Source organism: Miniopterus natalensis, chromosome 4 (assembly GCF_054644295.1).
Source record: "Miniopterus natalensis isolate mMinNat1 chromosome 4, mMinNat1.hap1, whole genome shotgun sequence".
Taxonomy (NCBI): Eukaryota; Metazoa; Chordata; class Mammalia; order Chiroptera; family Miniopteridae; genus Miniopterus; species Miniopterus natalensis.
The window spans coordinates 6,271,270-6,292,158 of NC_142084.1; the positions used below are offsets into that span (position 1 = coordinate 6,271,270).

At 47.0% G+C, this 20,889-nt stretch overlaps 1 protein-coding gene across 3 annotated transcripts in view; it reads right to left on the bottom strand.

The window, feature by feature from the left end:
* The window catches only part of PDE5A (phosphodiesterase 5A), an 89,859-nt gene that overhangs the window by 30,304 nt on the left and 38,666 nt on the right, over positions 1–20,889 (bottom strand). For 2 of the 3 annotated variants that reach the window (XM_087816220.1, XM_087816219.1), the window contains exons 4-10: positions 19,282–19,353; positions 16,806–16,895; positions 14,397–14,534; positions 12,310–12,377; positions 10,386–10,433; positions 4,756–4,864; positions 3,720–3,807 (exon numbers count right to left, since the gene is read on the bottom strand). In XM_087816220.1, coding sequence (XP_087672346.1) covers positions 3,720–3,807; positions 4,756–4,864; positions 10,386–10,433; positions 12,310–12,377; positions 14,397–14,534; positions 16,806–16,895; positions 19,282–19,353 — 613 coding nt within the window. The remainder of the gene's footprint in view (positions 1–3,719; positions 3,808–4,755; positions 4,865–10,385; positions 10,434–12,309; positions 12,378–14,396; positions 14,535–16,805; positions 16,896–19,281; positions 19,354–20,889) is intronic. The other variant, XM_087816218.1, reaches the window with a different exon arrangement.

Below are 20,889 nucleotides of genomic sequence, written 5' to 3' on the forward strand. Positions count from 1 at the left end.
CTTTGGAGGCTGATTGGATTTTTGCAGACTTGCCAAGAGAAGGATTTTGGTGTCCATCAGAACTCCGGGCCATGCAAGCTGCCTCTCCTTACTGAGAACCAGAAGTTCAAGACCACAGTTGCCCAAAACACAGGGTGCAGGGCACCGGCGATTCACAGAGATGCTCTGAAACCTCAAACAGGGGCCTCTGCGGCTAGGGGAAGCACGTTTGCAGACTTTCAATACTGCAAATAAAAATGACGCTTGGCTTAGGAGTGAAAGCAGAACTCATCTCTGAAGGACACCGCGACCTCCTCGGTCCTGGTCTGTCTTAGCAAGTGTCGTCAACAGGAGCGGAAGGTGACGTCAACGTCACGATGAATCTCCACTGAGCCACTGGTTCCGTGGGAGTCCGAGCCTCGTGGTCTCCGCGAGGACTGGGTCACCTCCTTCCTCCGGGTAACACGGCGTCCTTCAAGCCCTACGCTTTAGTACATAGAGGGCCTCACGACTTACAGTGAGGGCGGCGAGAACAGCTTGTCATTGTTGCCCCTCTGCTTTCTTCCTCCGTTTTTATTTTGAGGGGCAGCATGGGGGGTGAGAAAGATGCTATTTTTCTAATTTCTTCAGTTGACCACTTAGTTCAAATCATTTCATTATTACTTATTAATAATAACAAACTATTTAAAGCTATATATCTCCTGTGTGTATAGCTCTGACCATGTGCCTTGAGTGTTTGTTATATCGATACAGCTATTAATTTTCTAAAATGCCATATAGTAGTAGCTCCCTTACCCACGGGGGACACACCCCAAGACCCCGAGTGGATGCCTGAGACCACAGAGAGTACCAAACCCTCTATATGTATGTTTTTTTCCTACATACACACCTATGATGAAGTGTGATTTATAAATTAGGCACAGTGAGAGATTAACAACAACAACAATAAAATAGGACAACTCTAACAATGTACTGTAATAAAACTTATGTCAATGTTTTCTCTCTCTCTCTGTGTCTCAAAATATCTTGTACTGCACTCACACGAAAGGGGGCTCCTCACGTGTCTGAGTCGCCAGCATCACCGCTTACGGCGGGGGGTCCTTGTTGAATAAGCTCAGGGAGACCTGGACACGGCACCGTGCCCCCGGGACAGCTGACCCAGCAACCACGACGGCCGAGCGTGGCTGCGGGGGTCTGAGGCGCGGGCGATCACGCCCCGCTCGGGGCGGTGTGACTCGTGAGACTGCGTCCCGTGCCTCAGGAGGGCGCCCCCTGAGAACGCGTGAGGAGTTTATTTCTGGAATTTTCCATTTAATGATTTCGGACAGCGAGCAATTGGAACCACAGAGCCACTGCAGCCCCACGTGGCCTCTGGACTTCTCCCTTGTCACTGAGAGGACGCTGCCCAGTTCCTGAGCGAGGCTGTCCCCCTGCTCGCCCCTTGTCCACCCTCCCGGCCCTAGTGCATCACGAGCCGGACAGTGCCGCCAGTTCGGCTTCTCGGGAGCGACCAAGTGCACGTGTACGTGTGACGATCGTCAGCATTTGTGAGATTCTGATGGATATTTCACAGGAATTTGTAGTTTTAAACTATGAAATAGAAAAGTATGCGCATGCCCATCAATTCCATTTCATTTTTGTATTAACCAACACTAATGTTTCCATGTCTTCCCTGTACTTCGACACTGTATGGACCACCCTTGTCCAGTTCTCCTGTATCTTAACAGCTTTGGCTTTTGCACGTCAATGATGTTATTTAGTTTATTAGAAGCATTTGTGACAATCACAGTTTCCCCTGTGGATTTTAAACATAATCAAAGCAAAGTGACCCTTTACATTATGGTTTTACCTTAAATTCCATTTTGTCTGATATTATCATCTCTACCTTACTCTCAGGCTTTGCCTGTGTTATGTAAAATGTGTTCTCACAAGTGGCATGCATTCGTGTCTCTGAGGAGCTGCTGTCCCTGGCCCGTGAAGGCCAGCGTCCCTGCTTCCTGGGGCTGCCTCATTTCTCTCTTCGGTCGGTGCTTGAAACGATAATATCCATATCTGTTTCTACACTTTGATAATTTTAAGCTATAATGTCTTAGTTTTATTTTTTCCCATTTTATTCCAACCATTACTGCTTATTTCCAGGTGGTTATTGTAACTAAGCATAATTTTTGGTTCTCTAACTGGGGAAAACTGGGTGCTGTGAGCACTCTGACCAATGTGCCCCGTGAGGCCACCGCACAGTCCGGTCCCACCTGCGTTAGGAAAATCCTAGCAAGAGTCTGTAAACCACCGAATAGAGCCAAATGCTACATGGGGTCTAATTGAAACTTACGTAATTCTAGAATATGCGTTTGTGCTTTGGGGTCAAACTGCAACAGAGGAACCAGCAGAGAGGGGGAGAGCGATGCACCTGGCGCTCAGTGGGAAACACTGTTTGCCTAGAGCCCGGCAGGCGGGGGTGGCAGGGCACTAGATTTTCTATCATACTTTTCACTGACGAAGACATGGAAACCTAAGTTATGTACAGTGGAGATGGGCTAAACTTTTTTATATTTTATATGGGAATGGGACTAATTCCTTCGAAATATGCCCTGAAGTTGATATGAACAACAGGCATAAGGATTTCTGGTAAATACGATATGGGGAAAAGGCATATTTAGCCTAATAAATAGGGGGGATAGTTGGTTAAATATATAAATGTCGAATGAGGAAAGTGTTTCCTTAATAGAGTTGGAAGCAAAGGGGTGGAAACACTGTCTCAGCCAGAGCACTAAGGAGACGTGCTAGGAAACAAAACCTCAGGGGCACCTCTGACGATACAACAGGCCCCACACCCGTCTAATGCCTATAATTTCATCTAAACCTCAGTAATGGAAAAAGATGAGGGGGAAGGAAGGTGACCAAAAACACATGGGCCCATCCATCTGTGCTTCTGCGTGCGGCTCCGCAGGGGGGCTCTATGAGATTTGCGTAACAGCAGAATCTGGTCTGACGCGTAAGAAAAATTACCCACAGCCATGATACTTTCCATGCTGCATCTGGGGTGCAAAGTCTGGCTGAGAATTCGAATTCTTCATCTTGTCACACTTATAAAGCAGCAGGAACACTGGAAATTTCCTTCTCCTACTTGGAATCAAAATCAGCTTGAGCCCCCCCTAACACTCCACTCGGGGAGTCATATTTTTCTTCCTTTTTACTTACATGGAATTTTCCTCTCCAAAAACAGCGTCTGCTTACTTTGGGCTCTCTTCTCAAGTAGGGGGACACAAAACGTGTGCCAAGAGAAGTCTGGCTGTTTCGATCAGCATTTTTTAATTTTTTTGCTCACTTGTTGACTGATTTACCCCAAGTGCCTAGAGCGATACAGTGGTCGCTAAATGCTTCCAAGGAATGAATGGGTACAACCTACAATCTAAACCACACAGTCAAAAAAGAAAAATCAGAAACCAGAAGTGAGACCCCAAAACAATTCACATTATCAGCTTCATGTGTCTCAGTCTACCTCTCAACATGAGACCTTTAAACAAAAATTCCGTTAAAATAGGATTAAAATAATTACAAAAATACAGCATCGTTAATCAGATCGGTGACAAATGTCTGTGGTTATCTGAACATTTCTTTTATCAGTTCAATTTTTATTTTTTACACATTTTATTCTTTAAATTTATACTTGGAAGAGAAGTTTCCGGGAGTGTTACTTTTTCTGTAGCAAGGGCAGCATGGGGGTTAAGGAAAAGGCTTACCTATCACTTTATTCTTCTTTCCGTTTTTTATAGGCGTACAAAGCAGACTTTTAATGCCCTGCTGGTTTACGTTCCCCGTGTTTTCACTCTGAACAAAAACAAACAAAAACCAGCGAAAAATTACGAAAAGACTCATTTGCCCGTTAGATGCTGTTACGTAAACCACATTGGACGTCTGAAACCCCTAATACAGTCACCTTTTATTGGCTGGGGTGATAGAGTGCAGGAAATGTACACATTGCAACGACACTCACATAAACGCAATATAAAGCAATTCGTCTTTATATTATTAAAAATAATAAATATCCTAGAGTTCTTTTCTCTCCGTTTAAGCATTCCCGCAGCTTGCAGTACCTGCACGCACTCTCCCTGCAGGGGGCGCCTCAGGCAGCGTAAGGGGAGGAGCCCAAGGCAGAAGCGTCACCCCCACCGGCCGGGGCACCCCGCGCGGCACTGGGCCCTGTGGGGGCACTGCCACCGTCTCTGCTGCCCACACTGCTGCCTTCCGAGAGGTCCCCCAGACAGGACATAACCACCCCAAGGCAGCCGACAGTGCGCAATGCTTTTCTGAAATAAAATGAGAGAAAATGCCAGAATCCGGTTTCCAGCGGCTGAGAAACTGGCCTTCGTAGCCTCGCTGTGAAGAACAGACGGTTCTCCGCAGGGCTGCCCCGGGCGGTGGTCACCAAGCACGTACCTTCAAGCCACGTAAAACTTAGCTTTGGGGGATAAGCTCAAGAACTCTAGCAATCCTTGCTAAGGAGCACCATTGACACCCATCATCTCACAAGTCGTTTAGGACAATTCATCAGGACATGTTTAAAAAACTGATTAAAGTACACAGAAAAATACTCAAGTATCGCTGAGTATTTCGACCAACGTTCAGAGCGATTTCACTCCCCGTGAGCACATCAGGGGAAGCGCACGTCGGTCCTAGAGTCAGCTCCAGGCCTGGCCCGCCAGTGAGGGGTCACCGCGGGCGCAGATCTGCCGGGAAAGCGCCTTCCCGCTCCCCGTCCAGGGCTGGGCCACTTACCGTCCAGGGGAACCTCTTGTCCTTACTGACGTCTGGGATGTTGAGCGCCTCCATGGTGTTTTTGACATACTGAGCGTACATGTAATTGATTCTGTTTGTGTCACGCTCCCTGTGGAAATAATGCTTGTGAGTTCTCTCTGGGCAGAGCAGAGAGATTTATTTATCTAAATAAATCATTTATTTAGATAAATGATTATAAGAGACACACTAGTCTTAAATTATGGGGCAAAACATATATCTTACTTTGAAAATGCAGCTTTAGATGTATCTGGTGATCTACAACTTCGGTAGTTATTATAATTGAAATGCTTTGAAAAGACACAGACCCACCATTTTTCAACTATCTAAAACAAGTTTTTAAATGTCATCAATAATCTTATTGCCATCGTTAGTGGGCATGTTGATTTTTGTGCTGTTTAATGTAAAATCCATCTGGATTTCCTCCCATGTCTGATTTTTCATCAGATTATAGAATGATGAAGGCCTCGCCTGTTTTACTTCCTCAGTTATTTACTCTGCGTATCCATCCCAGTAACCTCTCCCACACTTCAAAACGGGAAAGTCGGGCAGCCTACGTGAGCTTTATTAAGCAAGCTCTCATCTCTTCTTCCTGCGAGATCTTTTATGACACCTTCTAAATTAAAAAGTTATCTTCTTAAAAAAATTCTCTTAAACCGAGAAATATTTCTCCCAGTTTCCTTCCCGTTTCTTGATCAACACAAAAGAGTATTCTAATGTCAGAGGGTGCGCAAGCCCAGGGCCAGTGCTGAGGGTGTTTTTCCATCAGGAAACTTCCCACGTCCCAGGCTGATGGGGTGACCTGGGCAAGGAGGGTCAGCTATGGACATTTACTCCTGTGGAAGGATATGCCCATCGTAACTATAAAATCACTAACTGAAGAAATAGGAAGCCTGATAGCGGGAGATACTTCAAAATAAAATAGAGCCTCAGGAAGAAATGTCCGCTTGTGCTCAGCGTCCCCAGTACTTTTCCTGTCTCCTGTCCCTGCGCCGAGACTGCTTCCTCCACAGCGGTTTCCAAGGGTGCTCGCGAGCACCAGTGACTCCACATAGACCCTGCAGTCTGGCCTCATTCCGGCCAAGATCTTCAGTCTTTCCTTCCTTTTCTCTTCATTTTAGTGTAAGTGCAATTTTAGTTTAAGTGCGTCGGGTACCGGCCACGTGTCCGGTATTATGTGTGCGTGAAGGGGAGGGAGGAGTCCCCAAGGCCGCGCTGGGCTCCCATCCCAGACATCTAATCTGGGTGGGATCCCAAGGAGAGCTTAGGAGGGAAGTGCAGGATTTAGGTTCATAAAACAAATTTTAAAACTACAAGCATTCCACAGATAGCAGAAGCCTCAGGAAAGGAAATAAGCTTCAGTAAAGATACGAAGAGTGCAGGGGCGTCACCGGGAGAGAGGCCCCCAGAGAAGGAGTGGTAATAACACTATTAATGGCTTGTATTACTCTTATCAGCACTGTGCTAACAGTGGGAGCCGGATGAAGCCCCAAATAGTTGCGTGCCTCGCCAGGAAGGGTAAAATCAGACTTCGAGGCACTAACATTGAGAGGCAGAAACACTAAAATTACTTTAAATCAATGGAAACCTAGTTTTTTAAAATTCCTTGAAATCTCTGTTTTCCTAATGGCTAAGTTAGTGAAAAGTGAGTGTTAGATTTACTGAGTTACGAGATACCATTTTCTATCTTACTCTGAGAAATGCTGATAAAGTCTTGGTTCTCCCGCTTGGTAAGTACAGACTGAGCGCCCGCTGCCCGAGAGGGCCCGCCAGCGTCACGTGGATCCCAGCTCACGGGGACGTGTGGGTGTGACACAGCTGACAGCCCAGCAGAGGCTATGGCACAGAGTAGCTGATGGGTAGCTGCACACACCCTTGGGCAGGGTCCGGGCCCTCCGCAGCCCTTCCCTTCACCTGCATATCTGGCTCCAGAACACAGACGCGACTCGGGGCTCAGCCACCTGTGGCTGGGTGTCACCATGCAAGTAAGTCCAATTCAACAGGACAAAAGAGAAAAGCTGCTGCTTCTGGAAGCCTGTGCTGAGAGGCAGCTGACACATTTCTCTGCCCACCCTGCACTGTCCCCCACACCCTCTCACCCACGCACCTGAGGCTGGAGCCGCATCCCTGACCCCGAGGGGATGGGCCACACCCTGGTGCCGGGTCCAGAGGCCTCTGCAAGCCACTGAGCCGCCCAGCTCCGGGCTTTTCCAGAGAGCGCAACCACCTGCATTCTTGCTCAAGCTATTTTTACTTTGTTTTTTACGGTGCAGTCGGGCCTCATCCTAACTGATGCGACTGGTAACAAAGCCACAGTGCAGGGGCGGAGGAGGGCAGGGCGCCCCTCAGTGGGTGGGATGGGGGCAAGGTGACGTGGGGAAATGCGTGAAAGGCGGGTGACCTGAGGACATGGGGAACGAAGGGGGAGAGCGTCTTCCAGGCTGGAAAAATGGGATAAACCATGCTGCTGAAATGAAGAGTTTTCGGTGTATTTGGAAAACATCAAATAACTACAGGTTGGCAGGAAGACAGTGATGGTTTCGGGCTGAAGGCCTCGGGCTAAGACAGCAGCGGGCGTTTCTGAAAGTGGGAGCCAGGAGTAGGATCTGCGCCCGGAGCAACAGGAAGGTTGCGGGGCCCTGGAGACCACCCTCGGCTCCAGCTGCAGGGAGCGGCCCTGAACAGGCCACGCTGGCCAGCGCCTCGAGGGACAGACTGGCCGCAACTGGGATTGTTGGGACGGAGGCTGGGGAGGGCCTCCCAGCAGCCCCTCCAGACTCCTCCCGCCGTCTGAGGCACTTCCAGAGACGCTGCTGCAGCCGTCCCCCTGGGTCAGCCCTGTGCGGCTCTAGGGCTCCCCTGGCCTCCCCAGCTCCTTCCCCCTTGCTTCCCCCAGGGGTTTCCCCTCATACACGTCTTGCATATTAATCCAGCCTTGGCATCTGCTTCTTGGAGGACCTGGGCTAACTCAGACGTCCAAGGCCTTTTGCACAGTGGACATCATGGTAACGTATGTGAGAACGTCTTCGGGGGGACAGTGAGGGACACGGAGCTCGGAAACACTGAGAAGCTTCTGTGCTTTAGAAGCAATGGGACTCACTGCAGGCTGCGTAAGCCAAACACGGAAAAACACACCAGAGAGACAGAAATAAGAGCCAATGCAGAGAACCTACCACATGCCAGGAATGCTCTGAAGCGTATAAGTGCATTATCTCGCTTACGGCTGACTACAGTCCTGCTATCTGTAAAAAGGGTCTCCATTTCACAGATGGAGAAACTGAGGCTTCCAGAGGTTCAGTGATGTACGCAAAGCCCTCGAGCTAGTAAGTCTGATTTCAGAGTCTACACTCTCCTATTCCGTATCCAGTTTTTTAACGTAGTAAAAACCCTTTCTCTATGTTTTAAAGCAGTAGGTGCTACTGTATTTAACTAAAATTATGTTTCTGATATAATAACCATTAACAAGTACTAACTAGTATTATACTTCAAGAAAGTGAGTTCAGAGGGTTAACGCTATGTATTTGTCATTTTATGATAAAAATGTGGATTTATAGATTAACATAAAATTAATATGGAATTACAGCACTAAAATATCTATTTCTTGAAATTAAATGCTAAAATGAACTGTGCAACATCATACTCACTTTTCCCTTCTGGTTGGTGCCTCTTTGATTTGAAGCACAGAAACTAAAACCTTCCCCACCCCCTGGTCTGAGCCTCCCTCCGGGAATTCCAGGGCGGCCCACCTCCCAGAGCCCTACCTCCTAACAGTGATCCGATGCTATAATTATGTATCATGTGCACCCTCAATATTTTTTAGTGTTACACTTAACATCTCAAAACTATCTTCAGTACATAATTTTAATTTATAAACGATAAGTGGGTTGGTTGGAAAAACACCAGATGAGCCAGGCTTTTAAACAGACACATAACTGCCTTAAAAGAATGGTTTGCTCACTGCTAACACCTCCCTCTCATGCAACAGTGTTGGGACTGACAAAGGGTTTAACAATGAGAACTGGAGAGGCCTGAGTTCTGTCAATAGTGATTTTAGAAAGACAATAAATACTCCTCTGGTGACGTGTGAATATCGGTGTAGTCCTTTTTCAAAATGCAGAGGTTATTAAACACCATTCTAATTCAGAGTTTCTGCAAAACTCAGCCTTATGTATGATTTTTATTTATAGAAACATTTGCATCACTAAGAGGTCTTTAATTACACCATTAGAGTAATGGCTAAGTTTTAAATGGTTAGCAGAAATAAGGCATGAGTGTTGAACAATTTTCATTACTGCAAAATCAGTTAATGAATCAGCTAAAATGCTCCATGCAAATTAGCCTCTTTTAAGGTACTCACACCCTAGTTTAGTTATCTTTTGTAAAAAATGTCTTTATACTAAGACTATTTTGAAATGATTAAAAACATAAATGAAAAGATACCTCCATTTTGCTTACAGAAAGGGAATATGGTATTCACCAGAAACAAATAAAAAAATATAGTAAGAAACTAAATATATAGACTTTGCTTTTTAAAAAATGAATATTCACCAGTAGGGGTCACTATTACACCAAGTCACCAGGCTCATTCTGCTATCACTACAAGGAATTAGAGGACCTGGCTGAATTATTAATAAAAATCAAAATGCAAATACATAAAATATAATTACACATAAAGTATAATTACACATGCTGCTGCACAAATATTCAAAGGTAAATAGTTCATAATTGTATACATATAATATGCATTATCACACCAACTTCCTACATCTCATACACATATGTAAATTTTTAAATGTTTATATTTGTATATATATAAATTCATTATTTATGCAAGCGGAAAAGTAAGAGAGTCAAATATTTACGTGTGCCTTATCTAGAAGCTTTCTAAAATGTTTTTTATAAAAAGCAACAAAAATGTCATAGCATTATAAAATTAAAATAATATATATTAATGCCTGTCCTAAGAGAGTCATTGATCAAGCCCGCAACCCGGGCATGTGCCCTGACCGGGAATCGAACCCCGATCGCCTGGATCCCATGTTGACGCTCAACCGCTGAGCCACGCCTGGCTGGGCTAATGCCTAGCCTAAGAATAAGGAACTCCATAGCTGAACTAGGCAGTGTAGCCTCAGCCCGCGTGGGGGGCAGAGACAGGCACTCACCAGGACGTGGGCCTCTCACCACATGTTCAAAGGATTCAGTGCGGACTAAACAGTGTCGAATATGCCAGAAAACACAGACGGGCTTAGGAGAGAACACACGTGGAGATGGGATCAAGCTTCTGCTCAGACCAGCAATGCCGAGAGGGAAGGCGAGGCCAGCTGTTCAGGTCGGACTGTGTGAGCCGAACCTCGGGGAGCAGGGCCTCTGGGTAAGGACACTGGCTGATGGACCCGGGCACCCCCCCCAGGCCCAGCCCAGCAGCAAAGGTCTAAGTCAGGTGCGCCCTCTGAGCCCAGGGAACTCCCATCTGCCCAAGTACAGCCTGCCCTCAGCTGGTTCCTAACATTCTTGTCATAGGAGAAAAGGCCTTTCCTTGTCGCATGTTGTTAAAACAATAGTCGTTAGAAATAATGAGTTTTGGTTTAAATACAATTCCTTAACAAACTCACAACTTTGAGTCGCTGTGGTACGGTTTCTCCATCCTGATGGGGGAAGACCTAAGAGGACAGGAAGGGTGAGAACAGGTAAGAGGGAAGGAAGAGAGAAAAGGCGACCTGAGGGCAGAGGGCGCTTCTGCAGACCGAGGGTGACCCGGGTCGGCTGCGGGGGTCAGAGCAAAGGCAGGCTGCGCGCTGAGCCCGCCGTCCTGCGACTCTGCTTCATAGGGACAAAGTTTTGTTTCATTGTGTTTCCAACTTTATTACAAGCATTTTCTTCGAATGTTTTATGACAAATGTTTTGAAATATACAAAAAAGTTGAAAGTACAATGAATACCCTACTCCTGGATTCAACAGCCTTTTAACATGTTGCTGAGTGTGCCTTTTCTATGTGTGCATGGTTTACGTTAAGTTTAGCTACGTTTACTTATCTTCAGCAGAACCATTTTGAAGTTAGGTGCAGACATCCTAACACTTCAGCATGAATATCCTAAAAATAAGAACGTTCTCCTACTCAGCACAATTGCCCGTCGCCACCAGTCCACATTTAAATTTCCAACAGTCCTCCAAAATGTCTCTGAGAGCTGTTCTGTTTTGTTTTAACTGGGACCTAGTCAAGGTTGCTGTATAGCTCCTGGCGCTGTGAACAGTCCCTCCCCCGGTCCCCTCAGTCACGCTGGCTCCCTGAAGGGACCCGGCCAGTTGTCATACAGAGTGTTGCACGCCCTAGATTTGCACAGAGATGGATTTTAACGCATGGCCAGCGAGGTGCTCCGGGACGGAGCACTGTACCTCATTTACTACGTGAAATAATTCTCTGACAGGTGCACTGTCGTGAGAAGAATCTGGAACTGTAATGTCAAATAGTAAAGCTGCCCGGCCGGGCATGGCTCAGCGGTTGAGCGTCGACCTGGGATCCAGGCGATCGGGGTTCGGTTCCCGGTCAGGGCACAGGCCCGGGTTGCGGGCTCGATCAATGACTCTCTCATCATTGATGTTTCTGTCTCTCTCTCTCCCTCTCCCTTCCTCTCTCTGAAATCAATAAAGATATATTTAAAAAAAAAAATAGTAAAGCTAAGATAATGTTCTATTTCCATGGCCATGAGGCTCCAAGGTATAATATGAATAATTAGCAGGGAAATAATTGGAAAGAAATGCACACTGGATAGTGTGACAAGCAGCATTACACCCGGGGAGTCCCGTGGCTTCCTCCTGGCAGATTACACGCTCAGAAAAGAACCTGCTGAGCCGAAGACACCAGCTTCTGCTAAGGGTGAGACGGGGGATGTGAGAGAACATTTGGTAGTTTACTCTAAATCCCTTTTAAAATTCTTCAGAAAGCACATGTAAAATTGGGGCAATAACATCTACAACCTCCATTATATAAACACTTCTTATGTTTTCTGAGTCATAATTTAAAAATGAATACAAATTTTAAAATGATAAAAGCATGAAAAACAAATGGGCTCCAATGGAGATCTGATCTGACTGCAGCCCCAGGGTCCGTGCACTGAGGCGACGGGACCACCGGCTCCCTGCTGGTATTAAATCCCCACGGCTGATGCCAGATCAGAACAGGCCCGCAGAAAGTATGTGCAGAAGCCGTCAGATCCCAGTGAGGCTCCAATATGCCATGAAAAAGAGAACTGAAATCTAGCACACGCCGGCCTTGAATGAGCTCACAAAAAATACCATGCCTCAGGCTATGCTAACTGTGACCATTCACCCTACGAAAAAATTCTCAATTGTAGTAAAAACAAAACAAAACAAAACCCCAACCCTGGGACTTTATAACATCAAAACAGTAAAGTATTTTCACACACTAAACTATCTGTGGGGAGACAAGAGCCATTAGCTTTTATGTCTTAAATTAAATAGGCCACGCAACAACGCTGCAGCGGGTTTTACGTGCTTGTGAATTGAGAGTTCTTTTACCTTGTTACGGTGTCGGGCGACTGTGCCAGTTCCTCGCACTCCATGTGAAACACGCTGGAGAAGGAGTCCTGAGGACAGAGAGACAACGTGACCGGCAGTGAGTCTGACGAGGCCAGAGCAACTACCCACACACGGACACACGTCTGAGGCGTGACCGGCGCGCTGGTAGTTGTGACTTTTTTTTTACTCTCGGTCCAGAGGGAACTGGACCAAGCACTTGCTTCATGACATCGGGTTAGTAAAAGCCACGTTCCTATAGTTTCAGATCTCCACTTGCAAGAATGCTTATTTGAGTACTCTTTTTTTCTACCAGGTGTTAATAAATATGTTAGCTTCCAAATTTCTCTATATTTATTCAAAATCCTGCAGTTTTTGCTTTTATGCACACGCTGCCTGCTGGTGTCAGATCCCAGGTGAAGAACGTCTTTATAGAAAGACGTATCAGTCAGTCATATTTCAGGAGATCATTAAAATAATCATGAAAATTTTAACATAAAGAAAGACCCTTGAGGTGACTAAAAAGCAGAGTACATATTTGTAACCAAGCTATACTTATACCGGAATAAACTGGAAGGAAAGAGAGAAACAAAACAATGACATTCGTTTAGCGTGGGGACAGAAGAGCGGAGCACTTTTTTTGTATTGCTTACATTTTGATTTTGGCTCACGCTGTTGAAATGCTTTTAATCAGTAAATAGTTGCAATGTAAGTCAAGTCACTTAATTCCTTTTCCAAACCCAACAACTGACATTGTTAAAAGTGAGCAAAGTGTTAAGTGTGCTAATGGGCATTTTGCTGGGCTTTGCTTCAAAGCACTGCTGAGCCAAATCACACGCTGTCGCGATGGGTTAACCGGTGAAGCATGAACTGAGTGCTAATTAAAGTGACATTTAAGTTGTTTAAAGAGGAGAGCCTTATGTATAACTTTCAAAAATTAAATGCTAAAGAGCAGGTCCCAGGGGAAACATGGTAAGTTGACATGCTGCATTAATGAGTTCTGACCTGAACTTTAAGGATAGCTACTGCCTTGTAATCATCTCGACATTAAAGATTTTATAACTGATTGAACATATGAAGTAGTATCTATGAGAATACTGATTATCGCACAGCATAGTGAGTTCCTAATTGATATCCTACTAATAAGAATCTCACATCCACACACACGCGCACACACACACAGTGATTCAGATAATGTTGGGTCATACAGGACAGTCTTAATATCTAAAACAATTAAACATTTTTTAATATAAGCCAGGTATTAAATATCTTTTATTCTGCTTCTGCCCCAAACATTAACTCAGATATCACATATGATTTGTAGCTGACCGACACAAGTGGTAACCCCCACTCTCTTTCCCATTAACCCACCAATAAGGAGCCTATTCTCAGGGACTAAAGGAAAAGTAAAATGCAAACTACGTCAAAAAGAAATCTCCCATAGGTTAAGAAGGGAAAGAAACTGCATGAAGGAAAACCGCCTTCGGCTAGGGGCCCGGTTCAGACTCAGCAGGCCCGCCCAGAAGTAACCAGCACTCTACGAGAACAGTCTTCCGCACACACCCATTTCTTTACCCTGCAAATAGGTGGACGGAAACCTACCAGTCAGAACAGATGAGTGGTTTCCCATTGCTGGTAAAGGGCTGGGGACTCACTGGCAGCTTTAATAAACATTACTTTATTGGGCCGCGCCTTTTGGTTTTTAAATGATTTCTAGTAAAAGAATATTTGATACCCGACCCATTCAGAATAGGGGTCCACCTGTTCCCAGGAGCCAGGACACTGCTATTCCTGACCATGGGAGGTCAGCACTGTAACAACAGTGCATTTCTCCATCACGGCCATGGAGCTGCTGACCACAGCAGCGCAGGACCCGCCCCTGGTGACCTCTTAGAGGAGGGACACCTGAGGCACCTGGCGACCCCACCGCTACCGTCTTCAGCCAGGACAGCTCATACTTCCATCGGCTCTGCATGACAACCACACCGGGTTTGAGAGGATTTGAGGCTAGCATGGGGTTTAAAAGCCATGCTCCAAGAAACCTGAGTTTCTGTCTCTCTAAAACTAAAAACGCCATACTCTGTACTCACGGAGCAGTCTTCGTCCACTATGAAAATGGTGCACTTCTGCACCTGCATGAAAGAGAGAATGGTGGCGGCTATCTTCTTTAGAATTACTTCCAGTGACTGCTGCTCTTCAAAAATTAAGCTGGCAAGGTCGAGCAGCACCTGGATAAAAAATCAGGAGCTTAATATTCAGTAATTGCTTATGATCATTAAAGCAATATAATGGTATATATGGGTTATAAGTTGTTTATATATATTTAATCCAACTAGTTATGACCAAGTTTGCATTTAAATATAAATATGTCCCTGCTTACTAGCAATTGTTCTTATAGTCAGTACAGTGGTTCAATCATAGCTCTGAACCCAGGGTCATCAGACTTTAATCCTGTCTTCCCTTCCTGCAAGCTTTGTGATCTAGGGCAAATTTCTTGAAGATGGGGATAATGGTAGTACCAAAATCATAGGAATGTTGTAAGAACTAAATAAGTTAACATTCACAAGGCATTTTGAACAGTATCTGATATATAAAACACACTGTTAATAAAGAGTAAGTGATTATTAACATTTATCGACATTTTCACAGAGCACAGTAAATATTGTCCAAAGTAAACAAAGCATTAAGACTTCTTTTGTGACTTTTCCTGGTCATTTCTCTTTCCTTCTAATGTCACAAACAATTTGTGTGATGAGAGGGTAGGAAGGTTATTACAGAAAATTTACTGGGGGTGATACTATCCTAGCTGAGGACTGAAAGATGAGTAGGGATCATTCAGGTGAAGTAGGGAAGAGAAATATTTCCGTCAAAAAGAACTGAATTGAGAGAAAGTAGCACACTACAAACTTTGAGCAAGTTTCATGTGTATATGGAGTATAAAGTGGACAGCTGGGGAGATGAGGTTGCAGAGTGAGCAGACAAAGAACCACAAAACCCTGTATGTCTCTTGAAGCAGTTTGTATGGTGACAGATTGCAGGAAGGAAGTGACAAGATCACAGCTGTGTTCGTAAAAATGGGGACGGGATGAATGGATGACAAGAACAGAGCATGGGAACAGCTAGGGAGACACTGCAGCTGAAAGCAATGGAAGGTCCAATATCTTATTAACACAAGTGTAAAAAAGAAAAAAATAGAGAGTAGGGGAGGTGAATTATCAAAGAAATAATGAAAAAGAATCACATAAAACTGAAGGGCATAATCTCCAGACTGAAAGGGATGATCAGGTATCAGCATCATGAATTAAAAGAGAAAAAAAAAGTCATACTATGAAATTAAGTTACCAAAGCAAAGATAAAGAAATAATCCAAAAAGCTTACAGATATTAAAAAAAAATGTACAGAGTGCCAAGAATCAGAACAACATGGATACTAGTTAGAAGACAAAGCACTACCTTTAAATCTGAGAAACTAAATTTTTATTTGAGAATTTTATACCCAGCCAAACTGGCAGGATGGTACAATAGACATTTTCATACATGTAAGGACTCAGAGAGCTTGCCTCACCACTGCCCTTCCTCAAGGAGTTAATTAATAATGTGCTGCAATAAAACAAGGAAATGAACCGGGAGAGGAATTGTGGGATCCAGTGGATAGCAGAGGAGCCCTTCTAAGAAAGCAGTGAAGGAAAGTTCTACGCTGACACCTGTGCAGCAGCCATGGGGTGAAATAGTTTGGCTTGGAAGAGGCAAGACTGAGAACATCAATTTGGAGATCTCCTAGAGAAAGAACTCAACAGAATGCTTAAATAATGCAGTCTTGGGGTGAGGGGGGACCAACAGCATGAGATGACACCGGAGCAAACAGTTCAAGGAAAAAATGAATGGAATTCAGAAACAGCCAGAAAAACTAATATGAACATTCACACAGTCATGATACTTATAAACACCTTATTTGAAATTGCAAGTTTAAAACTAACCTAGATAAAAGGTAAGAAAAGTTAATCATGGTTGTAGACAATGTATATGCTGTCCACGTGGCCAACATAAAAGAAAAAGTCCGGATGGGAAAGCAGAGGTAAGGAAGTGGTGGTGGGGAAGGAGAGATGAGAAATGCTGAGGTCCTTGTCTTAGGAAGCATGGAGTCAAAAGATGATGTCTCTCATTGACAGAGCAAGAACTGGAAGCCCTGTTTAACTTTCCAAATGCAACCCATCCAATAACTCCAAACAGTGGCATAATGATACTGGTAGGCTAAGGGTCGTGCAGGCAACGGGTGGCGTGAGGCACATAAATCCTCCCGGTAAGTCCGTGAATGCCGTCTAACAGTTACCAAGCATGGGAAGTAGGAAATGGAAATAACTCTTAGGAGAAACAGCTAACGTATTCAGAAATGAAATCTGTCTACTTGGATTTTCAATCGTACACATCTATTGGATAAAAATCATGCAAATGTATTGGATAAAAATTTCATGGAATTTTTAAATTTTTAAACCGGCGTGCCTGGTTTCTCCTGTTCTCCAGCAGCGAGGTCTCGTAGAGCTGGGCGTTGTGAAGGACGATGCCGCAGAAGGCCAAGTACGCAGCAAAGTCCTGCAACGGGCGACACGACACCGGATGAGAACGGTCTATGAAACTATCTTGTTATAGTGCCCGAAACACAAAAGGCACCCGAATTATTCAGAGTTGAAATAAATATTAGGAAGCCCAAAGCGCAGACGCTTATTCTGCATAAAATCAGGAACTGCTGCGGAGTGGGTGCGAGCTCAACGGCACCCCTAGTGGACGACAGGCGTTAACTCGCCCCTATGTCACACATCAGGGAGTCACCACCAAGGGGAAAGGAGGCGGGATGGAGACACAGGTCTCTTTACATCCCTTGAAACTGGGATCCGCTCTACGTAAAAATTCAGTGTGGCCTCTGAATGACATTCAGACTTGGATCCATGCTGAGAAGACAGAAACAGCTTGTAACTTATTACTGGGCAAATAAAGCCCACAAGCTTGTTCAGAGAACACTGCCAACAGCAGTCCCACTAAAGCTGCAAATCTTAGCTGACTTATGCCCGTGTTAACAGGTATCTTTCATCCTCATTTTACTCTACTCGGGTGATGTGCTCACAATTATACTGATTGGTGCTTAAAATAAATCTTTACGTGACATGCTTGATCCACAATTGTGGATTTATTTTGCCAAGAGCCTAAGGATGCCAATCTTTCAAGAGGGGTTCACGCTAATGGACTAGAAACAAACAATGGAATATAAAGCTGATCTAGAGCCATGCTCCCACCAAATATTCTCAGGTGTCATTAACAAATAGGACAGTAGATGTCTATGACAATTTAAAGGCACTTGCTTATGAAGCAATTAAGACATGGGGTGAACAGCAGGGCCAATACAGCTGACAGCATGGAGACAAAAACCACTGTCTTGTCTGCGTGTCTCCCCAAAGTGTCTGCTAACTGTCAGGGGGTGCCATATCTAGCGATGGGCTTGAACAGCAGGAACTCGGTGGGCCCCCTGATATACATGTAATTACATCTACGACAGGTGCAGCTGTAAAGAGGCTTGAGGGCTGCGTCCTTAAGCGGGAGCGTGTGGAGGCCGGTGGCCCGTGTGCCTTCGGAGCTGGGCGGGAGGGGCACGAACGATGCTCACCCGGCTCCTTCTCAAGCTCTTTCCGCACCACCCGGCCTGAACTCGCACCCGGGTGCCGGCCTGTGCGTGAACCCTATAACACACTCTGAACCTGGCTCCCCGGGGGGGCAGTTCAACTTTCTGCTGGCCTGGGGTGCTAACCGGGGCCGCTGCTTTAGGGGATTTTACTCAAGGCTAAATCTCTCACAGCAGGGATGAAGGTAACTGAGCGAATTAAAAGTCCATGAGACCCTCTGCACGGCCCCAACTTGCGGGTGCACACACCTCACACACACACACCCCTCACACACACACACACACACACACCTCACACACACACACACACCCCTCACACACCCCTCACACACACACCCCTCACACACACACACCCCTCACACACACACACACACCCCCCTCACACACACACACACACCTCACACACACCTCACACACACACCCCTCACACACACACACACACCCCTCACACACACACACACACACCCCTCACACACCCCTCACACACACACCCCTCACACACCCCTCACACACACACCCCTCACACACACACACCCCTCACACACACACACCCCTCACACACACACACACACACCTCACACACACACACACCTCACACACACACACACACACACCTCACACACACACACACCTCACACACACACACACACCTCACACACACCTCACACACACACACACACACCTCACACACACACACACACACACTCCTCACACACACACACACCTCACACACACCTCACACACACACACACCTCACACACACCTCACACACACACACACACACACCCCTCACACACACACACACCTCACACACACCTCACACACACACACACACACACACACCTCACACACACACACACACACCTCACACACACACACACCCCTCACACACACACACACACCTCACACACACACACACACACACACCTCACACACACACACACCCCTCACACACACACACACCCCTCACACACACACACACACCTCACACACACACACACCCCTCACACACACACACACACCTCACACACACCTCACACACACACACACACCCCTCACACACACACACACACACACCCCTCACACACACACACACACCCCCAACACACACGCTGACAGCCGTGGGCAGCAGGGACCCTGCTGAGGGAGTAGACCCCGCGGGGTCCCCACAGCCAGGCCAGCACTGCGTCTGCCCAGGAAGGACCCTTCTGACCCTGTCCAGTCGCTGTACCCCGTGTTTCCCGGGACCGGCGGCCTTCCCTCTGGAGGCCCGCGCCCCGCGAGGAGGAGGCGCCCCCGTGGTACCTTCTCATCCTTTTCCGTGAACGTCCCGCCGTTCCCCGACTTCTTGTTGATGGCCTGGGCGACGCCAACCACCTGGGACAAGGAGAGGAAAGTGGTCCGAAGTCACTGGTCTACATTCGCCAGAGTGTGTTTCCTGCGTGTGCTTTAAGCAGCACGAGCTACGAACCCGAAACAGGGCCGCTCGGCGACGGAGCCGGTGCCGCGGCACTGACGCGTCTCTCTTCCCAGCCGCAGTCTGAGTGCTTCTACCCTCCCGGCTCCCGCACTGTCCGACTGTGGCCCCCCCGCGTGGTGAAGGAGATGACCGACAATGCCCTCCGCCCCGGTCAGCAGCCCCGGTTCCCTGTGCGAGGGGACGCGGGCGGGCGGGCGGGAAAAGCAAGGAGCGCCGAAGGCATCAACTCCTCACTGCCCGTCAGGGTCTCGGGGGGGGGGGGGGGCAGATCTCTTCATATCAAGCAAAGGGCAGAGGAAAAATGGGCAGATTTATCAACTCTTATTCGGGCGTGGACTGTCCAGTAAGTACATCGCCCTAAAAAACCGTGATCCCTCTGACACTTCTCCCATCATCATCGACAACAGAAACCTGCCCCGCTTTGAGCGCCTTTGGGACGACACTAAGTCCCCGCGATGCTGTGACGTGCGAGACCTGAGCCACGTCCTTAGCGAACAAGCTAGCTGAGACTCGGGATGTGCACGGATAAGATGAGGTCCTTGTCCTAATGCCTGGAACCTGGGGATAGGTCGCCTTACATGGCAAAAGGGACTTTGCAGACGTGATTAAGTTAAGGATCTGGAGATGGGGCGATAGACTGTCCTGAGTCCCGTGGGTGGGCCCAGTGCCCGAGCAGGAGGCGGGACATTCGCAGGAATGGGAAGAGCTGTGGGGCAGGTCTGAAGCCAGAGGAGGAGCCACAGCCAAGGGGTGCGCGCAGCCTGGGGAAGGCCAGGCAGCAGTTCCTCCCGGGGCTCCGCATGGGAGCACAGCCACCCACACCGATTTTAGCCCAGTGAGAAGTAGTTTGGACTCTGGCCCAGTGGGGCTGACTTACTGCACTTCATTGCTGGTAGATTCTGACAGCAGCAGTGACACCCAGACGCTCCATTGGAAGCGCTCCCACACTCTACCTTCCCTGCGCCCCTCCTCACCCCACCCTGGATCTGTGTTTCACCAGCTAAGCCCCACTTCCTTGGAAAGCCCTGACATCCCCTCGCTAATGGTTTTCTTGCCTTTAGTCCAACTCTGACACTATGCCAACTCTGTCTTCTTTGGACATGCTCTGCTCGCCCAAGTCACCTCCTCACTCACACGTTCTAGCAGCTCCACCCATCCATCTACAGGGTAAAAAGCGAAGCCGAGATCCGCAGCCCCTGCTTGCACCGAGACCGCCCACATGACCTCTGTGGTCCACGCTATGACCTTTGTCCACCTGGCTCCTTGAAATTACAACCCTCCTCTCTCTCTACGGAGGCCGAGTCTCCAAAAAGCGGCCCCGCAAACCCAAGTCCCGCAAGGCAGTCTTGAATGCCGTACATCTGACACCAAGGTCTTCGGCCTTCAGCCTCATCTTATCCGTGCACATCCCGAGTCTCCAACTAGCTTGTTTG